This window comes from Girardinichthys multiradiatus, chromosome 19, assembly GCF_021462225.1.
Source record: "Girardinichthys multiradiatus isolate DD_20200921_A chromosome 19, DD_fGirMul_XY1, whole genome shotgun sequence".
In the NCBI taxonomy this organism is placed as follows: domain Eukaryota; kingdom Metazoa; phylum Chordata; class Actinopteri; order Cyprinodontiformes; family Goodeidae; genus Girardinichthys; species Girardinichthys multiradiatus.
This window is the reverse complement of record NC_061811.1, coordinates 16327473-16350615: the sequence shown is the minus strand read 5'-3', so window position 1 is coordinate 16350615 and position 23143 is coordinate 16327473. Positions and strand designations below refer to the sequence as shown.

Here is a 23143-nt window from a genome sequence, read left to right as displayed (position 1 = left end):
TTTTTTTTTTGTAGCTGACAGTGACAGAGGAATGCAACGGTTCAACAAGTAAAAGAAGTGGGCAGATACACCAGCAGAGAGGACTTACGTAAGCCTGAAAGCTGGCTCTTCTGTCTTTATTGTTTCACCACTGCTCCTTTTTTTCTTTGCAGCATTTGCTTCATACATTCACCTGCACTGTGCCATTGTACCAATAATATACACGGGGCATGGCTGCAGTGCTAGTTCCATCTAGCTTGTTTAGTGATTACTATACTTCTAAAAATTCATGTTTTTCTGCATTATGGCCTCCCCATCATTAGCCATCTTTGTACTTTCATTTAAACAAATATTATCCATGAAGTCTCATTCGCCTCCTGTTCTAGATTAGCCAAAGGGAATGTGATCATCGTCCTTTATGCGCACTTTGTTTCCATTTAACAACTGAATTCTCAAGTACATGCACAAGTTATCGAACTGTTGATATTCATAAAGCTACTGCAGCCAGGGGGGTGTTTTTATTGCAGCCGAGCCCACCCTGTAACCACGCACATGCAGAACCGAGTGTGTAGGAGGTGCATGTGGGAAACAGCTTGGCTCTGACTAACACTTAACAGCCCATCTATATTCATAGTGAAGCGCTGTGAAAACCATTAATGGCCACTTATCAACCATTAGCAGAGTTATAAATGCAGGTAACCTTTATAGATGACATTTATAAAGACGGATTGACTGTTACTGTATTGTTTATGCACTGTGCATTTCTTAGTCAGTCAATTAAATAAATCCTTATGAATGTGCGGTACACTGTTTAAAGGCAGGCTTCCTGTAGTGTTTAGATGTCTGGAACAATATGAAATTTAATTTTAACAATTTTCTGTGGAGAAATAAAAAAAAGAAAAGGCATTTCACGACTTATTTTTGCCTATATACCATCTTGCATCAGGTTTTTAAACTGATAAACAAATTCTAAATATTGATTGAAATAATCTGTATTTGATATAGGATATTTCAATCAAGGCTTTGGTATGTATAATACATAAAAATAGAAATGGAGCTGGTCTTGCTCTAGGAAAAAAAAAGCTGTGGTGGTATGGCCCTTTACCACATTGCTGAATCGAATGCCAGCCATTGATGACCAAAAGTAAGAATCCAAACAGAATTGTTAGATATTAAGATGAATGATCATTTAAAATAAAACAATACACTACATTTTAATTATTTAAAAAAATAATAATTTAAAATGATAGGTAACATAATATACAACAAAATGTTATGATCAGCTATTAAATTTATATTAACTGTGTAAAAAATAACTTTATGTCTTATTTCCTGTGCTACAGTTCATTATGAAATGATCTAAACAGTTTTCTTTCATAGCATTCGTCTCACATTGGGGAACGCCCTCGGCGTGACCTCATCAGAAGATCCTATTGCATTACGCCAGCCACGATTGGCTGGAAATAATCCTGTCAGTGTCAGAGAGGGCAGGGCTGTCGCTGCACTGATAGTTTATTCAAAAACCTCTTCTCGCAACGAGCAGAAGTTCCAACTAGCTCTTCATTAGATACGGCCTCTCTTCGGAGCCTAGCTAAACTGTCCACAGACACGTGCGCAAGCTCGGTCACCGGGCGCTTTGCTCTGGGTTTGTCCAGTATCACGGAGAGTAGCTATTCCCTCGGTAGAAATACCGCGGGAAGAGTAGAAATACTCACAAAAAAAAAAAAGTGGGTCAACTTACTTGCTACGGTTGTCCGTTACAGAGTAGCAATACTCCCTTTGTAAGCTACCCATAAGGAAGCCGCAACGCTCCCCCCAACCTAGCCACACCTGGATAGCTTAGCTGTCACCAGCTAGTTTTCTTTTCCTTTTCGTAGCCTCACAGCCAAATCTCCTTCAAACATGGAGACTTCCAAGTCTTCCACAAAAACTGAGGAGAGCATACAGGCACGAACCTACCCGTGTGGCAATAAAATTTCAAGCTGGGATACCCACCTGGCTTGTGTGGTGTGTCTCGGTCTGAAACACGCTCAAGCAGCCTTTGAGCCCGGGGAAGAGTGCTCTCACTGTAGCCGGTTCTGCCTCAAGGTGCTCCGTCGCCGTCTGGCCCGTCAGTCGACATTGTCCAGCAACGACCCAGTGTTGGCTTCGACAGCATCCGTACAGGAACCAGCCGATCAAGCGGTTTCTCTGACCACCGATGCAGTAGCCGGACCAAGTTGGGGAGAAATCCTCAACGCCGTGGACCCTCTGCCGCCTGAAATGTCCGAGCACGGCCCCGCATCCGGCCCGCTGGATTTCCTGGTGACGGGAGACGATGAACTCTCTGACCCGGATTCGGATTCGTGTGTAACCGAAACGCGCTGCTGCCAAGTTAAACATCGAGTGGCCCAAGGTTCAGGCGGATGTAGTCCGCTCCTGTTTCGACGGAAAGAAGCTACCAAAAGCACGGGAAAACAGGCAGACAACTCTTGCCGTTTTTCCCAGAGCTACTGGAAGAACTGGCCGTCTCCTGGCGCAACATGGAAAAAAGTGGTCCCCTCCAGATGCCACCAGTCGAGCCGGCGGTGACAGCGCATCTACACCCGAAGACCTCCATGTCAGCGGGTGGTCCCGCCCTCCCTTCAAGAGCGGACCGATTTCAGTCCAGCCTGACGGATAAGTCCTACAGGGCTGCGGCGCTCTCAGTCCGTGCTCTGAACGCCTCGTCGCTGCTGATGGCTTATCAGGCGGAACACGAGGAGCAGATGACCGCCTCACCTGACTGCTGCATTATGGGAGGAAGTGTGCATCATAACAGATCACTGCCTTTACCTCCATAAAGTGGCAATCCAGGCTCTGGGCAGAACCATGGGGCTCATGGTTCTGCCGGAGAGAGCCAGGTGGCTGAACCTCACCATGCTTTCCACTAAAGAGAAGGAGGACCTCCTGGACACCCCCATCACACCTCAGGGGCTGTTCGGAGCAGCGGTCACCTCGATGCAAAAAAGGTGGGAGGAGAAGAAGAGTGATGATGAAGCCTTGAAGCTGTGTCTCCCCAGACGCACATTTGCTACTGGGACCACGGCCCCGCCACCCCAGCGCCAGACTTTTACCCAGGCGGCAGCACGCTTCCCCCCCACCTTCAGGATCCCGAGACAACCGAAAGCGCAATCAGCTGCTCAGGCTCCACAGAAACCCTCTGCCTCCAAGGCACAGTGGCAGAGGAAGCCCGAAAGCTCTTGCCCTGACCAGCCACCTCCCACCTCCACTCAGGTGGTAAGGAGGAGGAAGCGGTTGGCCTGACCTCCTCCCTGGACGGAGGGAGCGAGCAGGGATCGCTTCCCTCCACGGCTCTGTTCCCGAGCCCGTTCAAGGAGTTCAGCCGATTTCAGTGCGTGACCGAGAGGACGTTCGAGCCTGCTCAGCACGCCACGAAGAAACTGAGAGACTGTGTTCATTATGGGAAATTCCACAGCGACCCCCATTCACGTCCCACAAGCACATTTTTCTGTTCAACAAAAATAAATGCTCACAAACTGCCGCTTCCAGGCCACGAGCCGAGGGCGCAGTTAAAAACATTGAAAAATATAAACGCACTATCTCTTGGGGATTTGATCCCTCCTTTTTCGGAAGGAGTGAGACCTTTCCCGAGTGTGAGCAGCTCTGTTGCGCATCCAATACTGCGCGCATGCGCACTACAAGACGGAGCTTTTTGCGACCAAGCGCCAGAAGGCGGCGCTCTCAGCCCGTTTTCCAAAGACTGGCCTGTCAGCCGCCTGACAGTGAAAATCAATCTTTGGGAAAAATGCATATACTCAGAGTGGGTTTTAAGAACAATAAGGAGGGGATACAGGCTGCAGTTCGCCGTATCCCCTCCATGCTTCAGGGGAGTGATTCAGTCACAAGCAGAAGGGGAAGCCGCTCTTTTCCTACAGGAGGAAATTTCCTCGTTGCTGGAGAAGAGAGTGATAAGACTGATTCCTCACAAACACTGTGGCGTCGGTTTTTATTCGCGCTATTTCCTCGTTCCGAAGAAAGTCGGGCGGGGGATGCGTGCAATTTTAGACCTCCAGGCGGTGAACAAGCATCTGAGAAAATACAAATTCAGGATGCTGACCCACACCTCCCTGCTGCGCTTCCTACGTCCCGGCGATTGGTTTACTTCAATCGACCTCAAGGATGCTTTTTTCCACATCCCCATATACCCACCACACAGAAAATATCTCAGATTTGCATTTCAGGGAAACTGTTACGAATACCTCGTACTGCTTTTTGGACTGTCTCTGAGCCCCAGAGTGTTTGTGAAGTGCACGGAGGCTGCTGTGGGTCCGCTCAGGAGGCGGGGCATCCGCGTGGTGATGTACATAGACGACTGGCTGATCGCCTCGTCCTCCCACCAAGAAGCTGCAGACCACACAGCTGTATTAGCACAGCACATGATGGATCTGGGTTTCCAAATAAATGTGGAGAAGAGTGTCCTGCTTCCTTCTCAACACATCCTTCATAGGTCTCTCTCTAAACTCAGTCCAGGCCAGAGTGAGACTAACAGAGGACAGAGTGAAAACCATACTCAACTGCTTGTCCATGTTTCACAGAGGAAATCTGGTATCGTTCACAGTAGTAGTAGTAGTCCCGCTGGGACGGCTCCACATGAGAGGGATCCAACGATGGGTGGCCTCTCATCAGAGGCTGAACCCACACTTCCGTCAGAGAGTGAGGGTCACCACAGCCCGCACAAGAGCACTACGTCCTTGGCGGGATGCCGATATGCTGACCGAGGGTGTTCCGATCGGAGTCGTGCAAAACAGAAAGGTGGTCACGACGGATTCCTCCCTGTCGGGCTGGGGAGGTATATGCGAATGACAAATGGTGAATGGGTCTTGGGGCCCAAACATGCTGTCAGCTCACATAAATTACCTGGAGCTGATGGCTGTTCACTTGACGTTAAAACATTTTCTCCCTATCCTGAGGGGACACCGCGTGCAGATCAGAACAGACAACACCACTGTGGTGGCTTATATCAACAGGCAGGGAGGTCTGAGGTCACTGAGGCTCCACAGGCTGACTCACAAACTAATAATTTGGAGCAGCAGACATTTTCTGTCATTGAGAGCCACTCACATCCCAGGAGTACTGAACTGTGGAGCAGACCTTCTCTCCAGGGGGAATCCTCTGTATGCAGAGTGGAAGCTCCATCCGGAGGTGGCCAGGCTGGTCTGGCAGAAGTTCGGTCATCCATCAGTGGACCTGTTTGCTTCACAGGAGAACAATCACTGCCCCCTGTTCTTCTCCCTGCACGATCAGAACGCACCTCTGGGGGGTGGACGCACTAGCCCACACCTGGCCTCGTGTTCTGCTCTATGCGTTTCCCCCAATAGCTCTCATTGCACCAACGCTAGCCAGGGTACGAGCAGAAGGCCTGACAATGATCCTTATTGCACCCCATTGGCCAGCAAAACACTGGTTAAGGGACATAACACAGTTCCTCTGCCAGGAGCCGTGGCATCTTCCTGCACGCAGGGATCTGCTGTCTCAGGCACGAGGACAAATATTCCATCCCCACCCAGAAAATCTGGCTCTGTGGGCTTGGCCCGTGAGTAGTTCAATCTGCAATCTGTAGGTCTCCCTCAGAATGTCATTGAAACAATACAGAATGCCAGAGCGCCTGCTACAAGATCTTTGTATGAGCGCAAATGGTCCGTTTTTGAAAAACGGTGCTCTGAAATTCAAGAAATCCCCTTTCAGTGTTCTGTGGTGGTGATTTTAGCCTTCTTACAGAACCTGATTGAAAAGGGAAAAGCTTTTTCCACTATTAAGGTTTACTTAGCTGCATTTTCAGCCTGCCATGTAGGTTTTGAAGGAAAAACTGCAGGACAGCACCCATTAGTTGGCCGGTTCATACGAGGGGCTCGCAGGAAGCTCCCCGTTTCAAGACCCACTGCTCCATCATGGGATGTGCCACTAGTGCTGGATGCTCTCACTAGCCCACCCTTGAGCCATTGGATCAGGTGGAATTAAAGATAGTAGCTCTAAAAACAGCACTCCTGTTGGCACTGGCCTCTGCTAAGCGTGTGGGAGAAATTCATGCTTTATCAGTGCATCCTTCTTGCACAAAATTTTCTCCTGACAAAACTAGGGTGGTTTTGCTCCCCAACCCTGCTTTTGAGCCTAAAGTGTTGGGGTCATATTCTCCAATTGAGTTGGTGGTTTTTCATCCCCCTCCTTTCTCCTCACAGGAAGAGGAGAAGCTGCACAACCTCTGTCCGATACGTGCTTTACAGATCTACCTAGGGAGAACAAAACAGGTCAGGAAAAGTGACCAGCTGTTTGTCTCCTGGGCTAAGAATCATTATGGGAAACCGGTGTCAAAACAGCGGCTCGCCCATTGGATCACTGCTGCAATCTCCTTAGCCTATAGTTCAAAAGGGCTTCAGCCTCCAGAGGGCCTGCTTGCCCACTCTACTAGGGGCTTAAGCTCTTCATGGGCCCTGCTCAGAGGAGTATCTCCACAAGAGATTTGTGCTGCTGCAAGCTGGGCGTCTCCTCACACTTTTGCTCGGTTTTACAAACTAGACATCACAGCATCATCGCTGGCTCATTCAGTACTCGGTGTGGCACCGAGCGCTATAGAGAACTGTGATTGATTGTTTTACAATCTGCTGACATGCAGTGTGTAATCTGCTGAGCAATATGGGAGTCGGTATATTTTCGTTCCCAATGTGAGACACGAAACGAATGCTATGAAAGAGAACTTTAGGTTACTTTCGTAACCCCGGTTCTCTGAGTAGCATGAGTGAGTGTCTCACCAAGTCACCCTCCTTGCTTTGACGTTGCGAGGAAGAGGTGAATGTTTTGAATAAACTATCAGTGCAGCGACAGCCCTATAAATAGGGGGAGGGACCCTGCCCTCTCTGACACTGACAGGCTTATTTCCAGCCAATTGTGGCTGGCGTAATGCAATAGGAGCTTCTGATGAAGTCACGCCGAGGGCGTTCCCCAATGTGACACTCACTCATGCTACTCAGAGCACCGGGGTTACGAAAGTAACCTAAAGTTACCATGGCTAATCAAATAAAAACTAACATCTGATTGGTTAAAATGTAACTGTAGACCAATCACCTAGTCCGTTGCAGTGTTTGCCCCGCCCACTGACTCACCTAGTCCGTTGCAGTGTTTGCCCCGCCCACTGACTTTGACATTTAAGGTGTTTGTTGGTTTGTTGCAACACAGGACTATAAAACAAATAAAATAAAATATTTAAATAATTGTAATGCTTTTTACTTAAAATAATAATGCACTTTCATGAATTATTTCACATTTAAATATGTAATAAAATATTTAAAATGTAAAAATTCATTGTATTTATTTAATGTAAAAATTTCCAGGTATATTTAAATTATCACATACATAAATATTTATTTTACAACTTATTGACTTCGTATTGCATTGTGGCACTTTTGGCAGTTTTATGATATGAAGAAGATATATTTAAAACCCGGAGTGTTCTTGGTAGTCTGCAGGAAGAAATCTAGAAATTTCTGTTTGGAAAAGAATAACATTTTTAAATTGGATAAATTGTAGACTATGTTTTTTTGTTTTATTAATTCCAATTTAAGAGCTTTTATAGGATTTATTATCTGAGGTGTGTTGTATTTTTTGTACATGTTGAATAAAATCATAATGTTCGGAATTGGCTGTATTGTGTTTGCTCTCTCAGATGGTTCTTGGAGCTTTGAGAAGCCCAAGTTATTGAAGCTAGGAGTCCTTCCAGTTAAGGCCATGCTGGCTGTGGAAGATCAACTCTGGGCCTCTTCAGGTGGACAAGTTCTTATCATCAGCACTCACACACACTGTGTGGAGGTATGTAACCCAATCAGAATCTTGTTCGGCTGGTTTTACAATCTTTTCTTCATGGACAGGGTGATTTAAAAGATAAATTGGGTTTGAGATATCATCTTATCTGTGCATCTCTCCCAGTTACCTTGTGTAAATCACTCAGTAAACAAGCTGTAGCAAAGAAAGATATCATCACTCTATCTCTTTTATGAATGTAAGAAGTCTGAGCCTCTCTTAAGAGATAAGACAAAAAAAATAAAGATCATAACGTGCAGAAGGAAGAAATTATATGCAATTTAAGCAGCCATTTTTTCCTCACTTTTTTTTCCTGAAAACCTTTGCAAATGGCATTTCATGCAAGTCCCAGACTGGTTTATGAAATGGGAGCACCTGCTGTGCATCCAGGAATAGTAACATTCCTGTGACATGCACTCACTTATAATGGGTTTAGCCTCATTAAGCTCATTATGTTGGACCACCTGCTTGTTAGCTCTCTTTTCTTCACACAGGACTTACAGTTAGTCCAGAGTAGTAATTAAAAGTCAGACAGAAAAGAGGGCAAAAGTCTCAGTGTTACATTAAACATGTGGATTTGGTTTATATGTGTTGGCAATCTAAAATGTAGGACATCCAGATTTTCTAACGTCGGCTTTTGTCTAAAATCTGCTCTAAAATCCTTGTACATTGATTCTTTGTTGCCAAGATTGAATCCACCCACATGTTAAGCAGCATTTGAGATTATGTAATATGAAGTCATGCTAACAACTACTACATGTCTACACGCAAAATAAAAAAATTTCAACACTATTTAAAATGATTTGTGTCCTTCTACATGGATGAAAATGTGATATACATAAAATAAATTCACCAGCTGGTCTCTTCAAATTGTTTTAAATATTTAAAAAATGTTCTTATGTTTTATTTTGTCTGTAAAGCTGTGCAGACATAGCAGCCACTAACATAGCATAGTCTAAGCAAGGATTTAGTGTGTTGCAGGTTGTTCATCATGCACAGTCAACAAGTGGCAGAATATAAAATGCTCTGCAAACACCTCCACAATTACAGTGCCCTTCACATTTATTAGCACCCTGCTAATGGTGTGTAAAACGTCTCAAGACACATTCATCGTTAGTCTAGTAGCACAAACTCTCACTGAAAGATTTGGAAAAATCTAACATCTTTTTAGTTGAAAAATAATCCTAAAATAAACAAAATCACCAGTGGTACAGTTATTGCTATCCTTAACATTCCTATTAGATTAAATTTCACGGATATATAACTGTATAATTTTTATTAGAATCTTGTAATGAGTCATTTGTTTCCTTGTTTATATTTATGAGCTGGTTTCTTCTAGCTCACAAGGACTGGATGAGGACTCATTTATCTTCCTACAATGCATAGAAAACACAAAAAGCTGTTTTTTAAGATTGAGCTTTTCTGCAGCAAACACTGTTTGAGTTAAGCCTAAAACAAAGAATGAATTTGTGGAATAGCACCTTACGTCCAGTGTAAAGTACGGTGGTGGATCTATGATGCTCTAGGCCTATTTCTCTTATGTTAGAGTGTATGGCATTATGAACTCTTTGAAATAGATGTACGTTAAGAAAAATCTGTTGGCCTTGACAGTTTCATTGAAAATGGGTCACTAGTTGACCTTTGAGTAGAATAATTGTCTAAAACATTCACAGACATGTTTCACCAGAGACAAAATAAACCTTCCATAGTTATCTCAGCCCAGACCAAAATATTATTAAAACCTGGGTGAGCTGAAGAGAAAAGAGCATAAGAGATGACTCTTAAGTGCTCATGCAGAAGTTAACTGGATTTCTTCTCCTGTCATGTCTTTGGTAACCTAAGTAAGCTTATGTGAAGGATTTTAAAATAGCACTTGCCTCAGTCCAGTAAAAGAAAAAAGAAGAGGCTGAATAACATTGTCATTCCATATGTAGCTTAGGTATCCAAGAAACTAAGAAGGACCAATTTTAAGCAGCACTCTAAGGCAAAGATTGGTCCACCCAGAACCTCAAACACCCAAACACACGCTCATGGGTGTGGTATGTGAAGTCCAGTGCAGCAAGGAAGGTTCAGACCTATACGCTGAGGAAACTAAAAAACAGTTGGATGACCGAACACAGAAGAGCAAACTCATCAGGTCAAGACCTAGCAGTTCATTTATATCTCATGGTATCGGGACACTTGTTTAAATATAGCGATGGGATCGTCAAGTGACAGTGAGCTAAACATTGTGAACTGAATGGAGGGTTGCATCATGTCCTTAATGGCCCCATTAGTGACCCTAATGGCCCCATTGTTCTAAATACAACCCATAAGCCTGCTACTTCCAACCATGTTCAGAACAAAGAGGCATTTTGGGTAAGTGGTGAGACATCTTCAAGATATGGAGGAAGTCCAGTTTTCTTCTACTTGAGCATTTAGGATTATCATGTCTTGGATGACTGAGAACCTGCACCATCATTGGAGAGTCTCCAACCGTGACAGGTTATAGAACAAGTGTTGTCCTGTTGGTAAAAAGGGGACTGTGGAAAGGATTGACAGCAGAGATACCAATATTTGTGCTGATGGTGATTTTTCTTTTTAATGAATGGGAATTAAAGCTTGTGACAGTTATTGTTTAATACAGAGTTATTTAGCTTTATATGATGTTCTGATAATTAAGATTGTGTAGCTTCCTTATTTGTCTAAAAGCTATGTTTTGATTCAACTCAATCTGACTGTATAGCAGCAATTCATAACATAACACATTTAAAGGCACTGTATGGGAAAATAAACAAATGACATTCATTTCTAATTTCATATAATCAGTTTCACTCCAATTATAATTCATTTTATAACAGTGAAAGGTACTGTAGCTTTCAGAGCTTTTCACTTTAATTATATTTCAAAGTCATGAAAAGAAAGGATGATTCAGTCTTAATTTGATGTGTCTTGGTTTTGTAAAATATCATCACCTTGTTCTGTCTCTCCCATCTAGAGGCAGCTGGAGGCCCACCAGGAAGAGGGCATGGTGGTGTCTCACATGGTGGTGGCCGGGGTGGGCATCTGGATCGCGTTCAGCTCCGGTTCAACCCTGCGCCTCTTCCACACTGAAACCTTGGAGCACCTGCAGGACATAAACATCGCCACAACCGTCAACAATATCCTGCCTGGTAAGGCTGTAGACCTAAATGAGACTTTATCTGAAACATACCATTAAAGAAATGAAGCATAAGAATTAATTTAGTTTGTACTTCCAAATACACCCAGAAGCCCTTTTTCTAAACACAATATATGGCTAAAAAGTAACACAGCACATCGCCCTGAACAAACCATGCCCCTAAAACATGGTGGTGGCCACATGAAGCTGTGGGGATGCTCCTCGTCAACAGGTACAGCGAAACTGGTTAAATCTTATGGGAAGAAGGATTGAGCCCAATCCTGGGAGACGACCTGCTAGAGGGTTTAGGAGACTTAATGCTAGGGTAGAGGTTCAACTTTCAACAGGATAAATTTGCAACCAGAGTCAAAGTCCAGAGCTAAATCTAAATGACAACCGAGTTGCTTTGTGAAAATATCAGTTTCAAAAAAACCTTGTAGCTGGAATCGCAGTGATGGTGGTACTACAAAATATTTACTTTGCTGATTACTTAGCTGATTATAAAGGCTTGCCACACTTTTCAGATATTTATAAGATTCAATTAATCATTTTCCTACCACTTTTCATTTATGTGTGCTGGTTGTTAATGTTTTGCTGGTCTAGCACATAAATTGTGGATATTAAAAACTTTCCAGGGATATAAATAGTTTTGCAAGGCACTCTGACTTTATGCTGTTTTTGTTATCCCTAATATTTTTCTGCTGTTGTTTGCCAAATCGAAGTTTTAGAAGATTTCTTCATTCAAACAGACGTGTAGGACTGATCAAACACTTGCTGCTGCATGTACTCATGCAAAGACTTGAAATTGCATTACTGATTAGCCACGTTTCCCACAGGGGCAAAATATTTGCTTTTACCTGATTAAACGCACAACGCCATAAATTTCTCTCTCGCAAATAATGCTAAAGTAAAGATGTTTTATACTCTAGTTTTTTATTGGATTGCTTTACACTGACAGACAGTATTGTTTGCCCATCTCACCAGTTTTCCCTTCACTGAGTGGTCTGGAAATGAGCAAGGAATGTGCTGTCCAAAGCCTTTCATAGGATTTGAAGATTTGGTTTCACTGTTTCTTACCAAATTTAAAACTTCCTTGCTATTTTTGATATCATACATTACTCCGTAAATTAATCTATAGGCCTGACAAAAACTAAACACTCTATGGCCCTGTCCCAATACCCACACTTCCACCCTTGTGTCCCTGAATTGCGCGTTCCCGTTGATGGGTTCAAGTGCGTAGTGTGTCCCAATTCTCCAGAGTCGTCCTTAGCCCCACCCCCTTTGTGCCCCACATCCACCCTTCGGCGAAGCCCACATCTAAGCGGACTTCGCCGAAGTATATTACCCACAATTCACTGCTGAGCAAAAACCAATCACAACCGTCAACGTAACCAGCCATCAAATCAGAATAATAAGAACTGCGTAAACTTTAGACAGCAAGCCGACAAATATATTTTTTTACTGGTTTTCCAGGCTCAACATTGTAAGAAACCATTGGGTTCAGGGTGAGTCTGGGCAGTCAGTAGGCCAGAACAATGAAGTTACCTTTCAAACAAACACTGGCGCGGTGAGAGTCTAGTGTATAAGCCTCCTTCGCTTCCTGCACTTTCTTCTCCTCAAAACAATTGCTTGTTGCAGTTTTAAATCGTTTTTTTTAGCATCAAGACTGTGAAAACAGCGCTGGTTCCCTCCCTTTTTGAAGTTGCAGTTACGGTGCAGAGGTGCAAGTCGATGGTGCACCCCTACTGTCCCAATTCTCCAATTTTGCACGCTTGTAACCTGCGCACTTCAACCCCTACATGCACTTGTACAAAGTACACACTTCATAGATGGGCGTAGGGTGGAGTGTGGGTATTGGGACAGGGCCTATATCAGGTTTATATACAACAGCAAATGATAGTTATTTCAGCAACTCTATGACAGAGGTTTCATTCTCACATTTTAAAAGTGCACTCCAAATCATGACCCAGGTATCAGCTGACCACAGCATAGATTCACATCAAGGCAGCTTCTGTTACAGAGATTTTTCACACTTTTGTCCCTTTCAAAAGCTTCTTTGGCAATAAACCAAGACCCACTTCTTTTCCTCTTTTCATAGGGTTTTATGACACAGGTTGTCCTTTGCTACTCATTTTGAAGGCAGCTTTGTGTGATGTGGATTTTGGCCGTCTAACAAGAAAACAAGCCTGAATTTCAATAATAAATTTCACCTTTGTGGAAGAAGAAAAATTGATCATGCAAATAACTGTCCAACCAGATAAAAAGAATGTTATTCAAAAAGTAATGCATGAACAGAATATTAGTTGTGATTATGTTGACTGTGCAAAAGCCTACTTTAGGACTAACAGAGAACAGAAAACCAAATGTCAAAGTTTCTGTGGTTTCAAATACCTTCAACAAGCCGACAAATGCAGTATAAAGCGAAACTAGTAAAAGCAGGCATTATGAGAACAGTGGTTTGTCTTTTCTCTTTAAGGAACAGTTTTCTTTCCTTTAAAACCTTCTGGTAAAATGGGTCACCTCTTAGTCTGTGATTGTGTAAGGCAGTGCAGCCGTAAACCTATCATTAACAAGCTGTGCTATCTGCACTGCACTGTCAGAACTAAGGGAAATGAGCCATGGCTCATAGAAGATTCGAATCCAGATGGGTTTTATTGTGGAGAGCAAATGTTTATTTTAAGGGCTTTAAAGGAGAACACTCAAGAAAAATTGACTTTGGAAGCAGCATGGAGTTTGTGCCAAAAAAAAAATTGAGTTCTACTTAAACACAGCTTTGCATATCTGGATATGTCCTTTAGCACCAGGAGGCCTGCTGTTATCTCTGGATGCATCTTTTAGCAGTTTCATTAAGACACAAAATACTCCATGCAGTTCGAAACCAGGACATGTTCCTAGCATTTAGGCTTAAAGTAAAACATTAGGTTTATATCACACGTGTTTGTGCCTGAAATCATCAGTGACCTGCTGCTGTGGATCTTGTAATCTGCTGCATTATATCAGCATGACCCAAAAACACACGACCTAAAAGCATTGCTGCTTTTGTGGGTAGCAATTGGAAGTGTGAACCATTCAGTCGTAGCTGCTTTTACTCTCTCTCTATTTGTTGTTTTTGCTTCAGTCTGTACCAGAGACACACCGATTAGAGATTTTTCTGTCCGATTTCAGATCACCAGTTTCTTATAGCTCTCACCTGTTATTGATTTGAGCTAATTTCTAAAATCTTTTAACAGAAAGCCTTAAGAAGCTTTTCTGTTGAGGTTGATCATTAATTATTTAGACTGGGACCACTGGCATGGTATTTTTTTCCATATATTGACTTAAGTGTTTTAAGTCAAATAATTTTTAGTTTAGTATAGTTTTTTTTAATTTTTTGAAATGTCTGAAATACAATATACAGCCTTTGCATTTGTTATTGCCACAATGCATTCATTGTGGAGCTTCCTAAGACGTTTTTCAATCTGAGTTAGCATGTGTTTTTCTGGCTTTGGCCCACACCACATTACGCTCAGGAAGTAACTTCAAATGATCAAGGGATAAAGAAAAAGTCCAAATTAACGTAAATATGTAGAAGCTGACACACTGCCTGGAGTATGTACTGTGTTTGAGCGTCCATATGATGTCCACCTCTTAGAGGACGAAGTAGAAGTGCTCTTTGTCTGACGGATGTGGGTGATAAAAGCGATCAGTTGTGGGACCTCACCATGTCTATTGGTTAATAGAATCCTTGATGCCACTGAGGAAGCTGCTTCTGGGACAAACCAACAGACATGAAAGTGTTCATATTTTGGGCAGAGCCATCAATAGCTCATTTCCTCTTATAATGATATTGGGACTGGAGACTGTCATTCTGCATGGAAGTCTTAAGTTTTTTGTGAGCAAGGTTGAGCAACAATAACAAAGTTCTGGATATTTTAGCAAAAACGTTGCACAAACTCCTGTCTGCCTCCGTTTTTGTCATTTCCTGCTATTTGTGTTACACTTATGGCTGCTGAGGAACATAGCGAGACCCAAAATGTTGCTGCTTCTGCACAAACTCTGATGTAACTGGGAATGCGAGCCAAACTGGACTGGGTGGATTGACTGCAATCTGTGTGTTAGAAGGAAAGAGTGAGGCCTGGTTCCCGTGCAATCCTGCACCACATTGCTGTTTATTCACAGAGGTGGAATAACATCATCTGTTTATAAAGAAGATAGCAAGGCATTACATTACACTGAGGTATGATTCTCCAGTTTGTACGAAGTTCTAATGGGATTATGACTTTTCAGCACAGCCAAGACCACTGCTGATTCGGCAATATTATTTCTGAGAAATAAAAAAAATTAAAAAAGCACAGGGTGTTGTCCTCAGTGTGACTGGCTTTTTCAATGGTGCAGAGTTGATTCAAGGAGGTGCTCCAGGTGGAGTTATCCTTCTCATGTTAATGCACGTCGAAGCAATTCTGCCAACTCCTTCCTTTTCAGACAGAGGTTCCTTATCCAAGCAGCATGCCCACAGATGACTAATATGCTGTAATAGCAATCATTTGGAGAAAAGTTGGTTCTACCGAATTTCACAAATAAACCAGGACAAGCAATCTGCATCAAAATAAGCATGTCATTATGGAAAAGGGAAAAGGTTTATTTATTACAGTCAAATTAGGACTAATACTTTGAAAGATTGTCCAACAAACTGAAGATAGTAGTCCACCATGGGATTGGATTGCTTTGTGATCATGCCAATAAGGATGGTGGCTGGCTGGCTGCAACGGTGAAGGTCTGCCTTTGTCTCATGCTGTGTGACCTAAATATGCAGCCATGCATGGTCTAATGGGACACAAATATCAGGGGGCTGGTAAATAACACCTCCATGTTTCTCTGTTTTTCCACCACTGCTGTTGCAGGCATCTTAAAGCAGATATAGGACATATTGATGAAACAAACAATGAAAACAATGACAGAAAAACATACAGTATTGTAATTGAAATATTTTTCGAATCATTTTCAAAAGGTTAAAAACAAAAAGAAAATTGCATATTTCAGCTAATGCATCGAAAAACAACTCAAAAGACGAGGTCCAATTGGTACGAAATGGAGGTACCAGTTAATTTAGGGGCTAACTGGACACAATAATGAAGAAGTTGGCAACTCTGTTCTACTCCGTTGTCAAACCCAACAAACTGAGTGACAATTTTTTTATATAATCTCTGGTTAAAGCTACTCAATTTGTTGTCGTAGCAGTTTCTGTGTATGTAGGAAAAGATTTTGGGTCACAGCTACAGCAGTAGGCAATTACTCACAATGTGCTGATCCGAGTTATTTCTAGACTGACTGAATGGCTGATGGGGCGTGTTTTTGTAATTTTTGAAATCTACTCTTCCCTCCTGCTGCTCATTGTCAGGTCTTGGTCTGGATCAAAGAAATTCTCTCCTGCAGGATCAGGGCCTGGCAGGGCTGTATTGATGCTTTCTTAGGGTTTATTTTAGTTCACCCTCTGAGTGGGGAACTCCAAATATTATGAAAGGAGGAAGTTGACCAAGGCCTCTGACCAGAAATCTGTGCATTTCCCCTGACTCTGAGCCCTCATTAGAAGCACATGTGGGCAAGATGTTTGTGTTAAACTGTACCAGCCTGCCTATCTGACAGGAATTTAAGAAGTATGTCAGCCTGGCGTGTGTGCCCCATGCACGGGGTCAGCACTAGTAAAGCGGGGGTGGGTACAAGGCGGGATATGGGGGGGTGTCAGGCACATAGACCAGCAGTAATTTTTCAAAAACCCCAAGAGGATTACTTTGAGGGAGGAAATTCAAGTCAAGCTGTTACAGCAGTAATGTCTCATGGCAGTCTCACCTCCCACGAAGCAGGCCCGGAAAAGACTGTGTTAGCAAACTGTAAGAATCTTTTTGTATCCCTACAAATATGATAAAAATATTCGGCTATTAACGTATCATTTGTGGCATAGCTGATTATTCAAAAAGCTTCCATGAAAGAGTTTATGCGTTGAATGGCCGAAGTTGCTCGTATTTAAAAGGACAGCCAGCTGCCTAATTTTATTGGCATCCTTGCTGAAAGGTGTTGTTAACTTAACAATCGGAGCTTTTACAGTCCAAATAGGCTTCAGTTATTTTTCTGAACAGAAGATAAAGAAAAAGGTCCTGTCAGCTTGTACTGCTGTAATAGCCATAAGTTTTCTGAATAGAGGCAGAGCTTCTTCCTCCTTAATTACAACATTACGCTTCACTCAGCCAGTTACATAACACTGCTTGTGTTTGTTTGTTTGACTCAAAGCTGGCCATAATGCTGATTTTTTCTTTGTTCAGCCGTTTGAAAAGGGCTGCTTTTATCCACGCTCCTCTTCATGTTGCCCTGGAAACAAGCACGCTTTGAACATCATGGCCGCAGAAAATGCTGCCACATACTGAAACAAAGCATCTCCTTCCCTTTTTGGTGAAGTGAATCATTAACTGTGCATTTTTCTAATTTTCCAGGAGACCCCCTGTGTAGAAGGATATGTTTGCCAAAGCCTTGCCTCTTTATATGCAGATATATTTGGATTTACTCTATCAAACACTTTAATTAATGTAAGAATAACCTGTTTTGCTTTTTCTGCAGGAAACCAGAGAGTCTCTGTGAGCAGTCTGCTGGTTTGCCATGGTTTGCTACTAGTAGGGACTAACTTGGGAGTGACTGTGGCTCTTTCTGTCCCTAGACTACAAGGGATCCCTAAAGTAACAGGTAACACAGAAATACAGTGAATTATATTTCACAAAGTGCAAGCAGGGCTGCAGAAATTAGTGTAAGATGTACGTTTTAATATATGTTCACTCGGAGCATCCTGGAAAAGGACACAGAGTACTATGAAGGTTTTAGAAAATACATAATTAAGTTGAGTTAGCAGTTTGCGTTACACCTGCCATGTAAACATTTGTTTGATAAAGATGTGTAAAAAGCCCTAAAGTAAATGTATGTTTGTTTGCAGTAGCTTAATCTAAGACTGAAACTTTGGAAAGACCAAACCTCTAATTGGATTGCATTTATTCAGTGGGGGAAAGAGTACACGTTAAGAAGTAAATGTCACTGGTCCAACACATATTGACAGTCCTAACAATTTCTACTGAATAAATGTAACTAAAGCTCTTACTTTAAAGAGGCTTGAGACTTCAAATTCTGCAATCCATCTCTTTCCGTTTCCCTGGCGTTTAAATACAACAACACACAAGGACCAACTTCAGCCCTGGCCACTACGCTGAAGTTAATTTTGCACCACACACAATGTGCAGGACGGTAAGGGAGTTCAAACAGGAGAGTTTACTGATGGAAAACTGCAACAAAGAGTGGCATCTTGAAGTCACCAGGTTTACATAACTACCATTAGATACTATCTACATGCCAGCTGGCTGTTTGAGATGCATGCTAGGAAAAAGCCTTTTCTGTCCCTACTAATTGTAAACATGAAGTTTTCTACCTGCTAATGGGGCTTTAACTGAAACCACATGCTTTAGTCAGATGAAACTAAGATTGAGTGTGTTTTTTAGCATGTGGAAAAAGATGTTAAGCATGGTAGAGGTTATGTGATGCTTTGGGTCTGAACCTGGGAACTTTGCCAGAGTGCTTGGAGTCATGGATTGTCTGCAATACAAAGGAATTTGAAATAAAAAGTTGATGGTCCATGCCAGAAAACCAAAAATTGGACATCAGTCAGGCTTTCACGTGACTGCATTGATATTCTCAAGAGGTTAAGCAAAGAGGAAATGTCAAAGATCACAGTATTTAGCAGAGGTGCCGATAGCTCTAGTACACATCATTTTATAAAAAAGTAAATGTGGAGTTTACTATAGATAATAAATTTTATTTTTCTCTTAAAGGCTAAGTAGATGGTTTGAAATGTCTCTGTGTGAAAATGTCAGTGCTCGGTCTCAAAAGAATATAGCTGCCCACTGTTTCAGCAATTTGAAAAGATCCATTTTAGATGTGCTAGGCAGATTTAAAGAAGGGCTGAGTAATCTTGCTATGTATCGTTGTCTAGCTTTTGAAACTACGAAACCGAAGTGGAATAAAAAATCGTAGGCAGCAAAAATTCCACCCCATTAGGATTTACCTCCTCCAAACATTTGTAAGTGTGTATGCTACACTTTTAAAGCTCCCTGAAGATCCAGTTAAGTTCTATCCAGCTCACAATTTTCTACGTTATCCATTGGGTTTTTCGCACTAGAGCTGCACAATATATCGAACCACAATCGTCATTGCAATATCAGTGTGTAATAAAGCAATCGCAAAGGACTGCTTGGACCAAATACTTGGTGGGATACTATATGTCACCTATTTCCACTCTGGATGTTGTTGATATATTTGGCCAGATAGGTTGATTCTAACTCCACCTATTGCCCACATAACATGCATATTTTAGAGGCTGAGATACTAAAGATCACAGAGTGGTGGAGGCATCTTAAAGAAAGAATCGACATCAGCATCACAATTACATATCCTCTTGATATTGTGCACCACCAGTTCACACTGAATTTGCCCCCCCATGGTTTGAAAATCAGCTTTGCTGCTGTAATCCCCTGAATGATGGAAGGGGGTAGCTTCAGCCCAAATGACCTGCAGCTGGTATTGGAAATAGTGCCACATGGCTGTATCCCCAGTAACACACTGGTTTCACACCACCTGTCTTATACAGTAAATTTGTTGGTTTTTGGTAGGCTTTTTCCTCATAAGCTTTTGATTGTGCACTGTATATTTGTTATACATCATACATTTACAGTAAGTGCTTGGGCACAGAGCTTATTTACAGACCTGGATTCATCTTGTTTGACTTTTTCTTTAGGTCGAGGAATGGTGTCATTACATGCACACAACGGGCCAGTCAAGTTCCTCACCGTGGCTACAGCAGTGCGTAACTGGTCGTCCAGCCTGCCATCTTCCACCACTTCCTCCTCACTCCAGCAGATAGAGTCTGTGGATTCAGAGAGTGCCCAGCTTGTGTCAGCTACAGCCTCCAGTCCTCCTTTGGGACGTGGGGTGTGGCTGGGAGAGGCGGGCTGTACCACCATGGCTCTTCAGGAGTCTCTGTCCTCCTCCTCCTGTGGTTCCCTAGCCCCCTCACAAGGTCCCTTGGAGCACGGCCCGGAGGACGGAGCCTTGTATGACTTGCTTCATGACCCCGCCCATCACCAGAGGGGGCGCCGCTCAAGCAAGGTGGATGTCAGCTCTCTACTAGTTGTGTCTGGAGGCCTGGGGCACCGCAGGGTCAACAAAAAGACCAAACAGTCTCGCCACGAGGATAACACCTCCACCATCTTGATCTGGCAAATTCCATTATTGAATATGTGACACCAACACCCCAGTGGTGTTAGTCTAAATACCTGAAAATTTATAAAATCCTCCTCATACGTTCCTTTTATGTTTTTGTTGTTCATGTTAAACCAAATTGTCTGCATACAGTTGTCACATGGTGGTCTGCTAACATTTCAACAAGTATTTTGTGTCAATCAAAATGACTAAATGATCTATTTTAAACCAAAATCTTTGCCTCCTGCTATATTACCAGGATGTTCCAGCTACAACACCTACAAATGGGTCTAAGAATTTATGGTGGCTTTCAGAAGTATTTATACCCTTGAAACCTTTACACATGTTGCTACGTAACAACCACACACTTCAGTGTATTTTATTAGAATACTTGGTGATAGGCCAACACAAAGTAGCACACAGTTGGGAAGTGGAAAGAAAATGATACAGATGCTTCAACATATATTACTAATGAAATTCTGTGCAATTACAGCTTCAACTCTTTGCAAAGAAGCTCAAATAATGTCAGTTTTAATCATTTTTAGTTTTGACACAGAATAGCCTTTGATTAGACCATTCTAACACATGAATATGTTTCAGTCTAAACCATTTCACTGTAGCTGTGGCTGTATGTTTAGGGTCATTTTCCTGCTGGAAGGCGATCCTCTGCTCCACTCCTAAGTGATTTGCTGCCAGGTTTTCTTTGGGGAATTCCTCATGTTTAGCTGGTTCTCTGCCTGGCAAATTTGGTGGATGGGCACATCTTCCTAGGTTTGCAATTGTGCCATATTCTTTCCATCCTTGGATGATGGATTGAACGATGCCAATAAAATATGATGAAGCTGGTGGCTGTAATGAGACTAAATTTGGAAAGAGTGCAAGGGGTTTAAATACTTCTGTGAGAAACATTACTGTAAAAAAAGAGAAAATACCTTGAAAAACTGAAAGGTATCTAATTGTATATGCTGTTTAATGTTATTCTGTGATGTGGCTAAGTCATGTTATTTGTCTTCGATGTCTGTGCTAGACCGTAGTATTTAAATCAGTGTTGAAAAGGAAACGGTTAAGTAATGACTGTGGTGCTTGGAGGACATGAAGGATAAGAATGGTTTAGATCATCCATCAGGATCAGAGTTATAAATCTAAAATGTATTAAGTCAAGATAAGGTGTGCATGGGTTGAGAGGTCAGAGAAAGCTTTGACTTTTCTAGAAATGGAGAAAAGGGATTTAAACAAAGAAGCAAAGTTCTGATGGCTTAATTATTTTGAGAAGGCGTCTGTGCATCCCTGGCGGGCCAGGTTTCTGTTCACAAAGGGAGGAAGACATGTTATCACCGAGAAGTTCTTTTTTTTTTTTTTTGCATTATTGCATGTTTGTTTCCCATATATTTTAAAAAAAACGATAAAAAGACTTTCATCACACATGTATGTACCTATGTATATTAACAATTCTATAAACAATGTTTTATTAAGCATATTTTAGCACATTTGTGAAGTTATTTTTAAGCAACAGTTTTAAGAATATTCCTCCGTTTTACATTATAACCCATCTTTAGGTTTTCTTTTCATTCATTCCTGTGAAAACCGTGAGCAGAGTTTTCAAAATCTTTGAATTGGGAGATGAACAAAGACCTAAATAGAGGGTCATTATTGCTTTTTCCTCCTTACTCACTCTAGCCTTCTACTCCACTGTGCTTGTGTGCAGCAATCAGTACCTGCCAAGACTAGCAATGTGCCTGAGGGGGCCGCGGGAACTCAGCCTGATACGGCTCTTCCGGGATTTCTCCTGCTGCACAACAGAAGCAGGTCAAGGCTTTCCTCTCTCACAAGCACCCACGTTCAAGGTTGCACAACAGCCATGTTTCTTTACATTATGGCCAAAAATATCATTTTTTGCTAGAATCACTCCTACACTGCAGCCCAAAGCAGCTCAAACTACTGGAGCATATCCTTGTTCTACAGGGTGGACATGAACTTAAGAAAACACTGAACTAACTCATTCTCCGTGAAGTAACCCAGTTATTAGTTTGCCAGACAGTTCAGAGACTAGAAGGCTTGTTTTGTTTTCCTTCAGACACTTGAGGTTTCCATGACAAAACTTACTTTGTGTGCTCGTATCGACGCTTGACGAGTTTTTGTTGTTAGCTTCTGACATTAAAGCTCCTTTTCTTCATGCCCTCTAATTTCACAGGCCTAATAGCTTTCTCGGTGGCTCCTCTCTATTTTATCTGAAGGCCAGTTGTTAAGGCGTCTCCATGGAGGAGGTTGTATTATCGACTCTGAATGACTTCTCTTGAGATGTTTATTCTCAGTGCTTTGTGTGCAAAACTCATTTCTAATTCTGCTAACTGCAGTAGTATTGGTGTTGCCTTGAGCTGTAAACTTTGATGATGGTTTACAGCTAGTGAAAACCCAAAATTCAGTTTCTCTGAAAATTTAAATATGACAAGGCTTCCCAGAAAATACCTCACTTATGGCAACTTCACTATAAGCCTCGAGCAACTTGGACTCTCCACCCTTCCCTCTTATCCCTTTTGCTTTTTCTACCACACATTATCCTTCCACTCAACTTTCCATGAATATGCTTGGATAGGTCTCTATGAACAGCCAGCTTCTTCAGCAATGATCTTTTGTGGCTTACCCTGTTGTGGATGACCTCAGTCACACTCTGCTGGACAAATGTAAAGTTGTCATTCACCAGCATGGTAGTGTAGATCATAACATTTCTACATAATTTTATTAAACTAAACTAAATTTTGAGTTTTCATTAACTGGAAACCATGATCATTTAAATGAACAATAACCGTATCTGATGCTTGAATTAAGTTTTAGATTACATTCAAATTTTTTTAGATTCACACCAGTGAACTCTAACCCTCTCGGTTACTGTGTTGACAGATGATGTGCGTAAAGGAATGTCGCATC

The 23143-nt window shown here is 42.2% G+C and overlaps 1 protein-coding gene across 2 annotated transcripts in view; it reads left to right on the top strand.

Moving 5' to 3' along the window:
• arhgef10 (Rho guanine nucleotide exchange factor (GEF) 10) overlaps positions 1-21695 on the top strand; it is a 62479-nt gene extending 40784 nt beyond the window's left edge. For both annotated transcript variants that reach the window (XM_047344663.1, XM_047344664.1), the window contains 4 exons: positions 7679-7821; positions 10790-10964; positions 17540-17662; positions 19755-21695. In XM_047344663.1, the coding sequence (XP_047200619.1) occupies positions 7679-7821; positions 10790-10964; positions 17540-17662; positions 19755-20260 (947 nt within the window). In that variant the 3' untranslated portion in view covers positions 20261-21695. The remainder of the gene's footprint in view (positions 1-7678; positions 7822-10789; positions 10965-17539; positions 17663-19754) is intronic.
• Positions 21696-23143: the final 1448 nt, after the last annotated feature.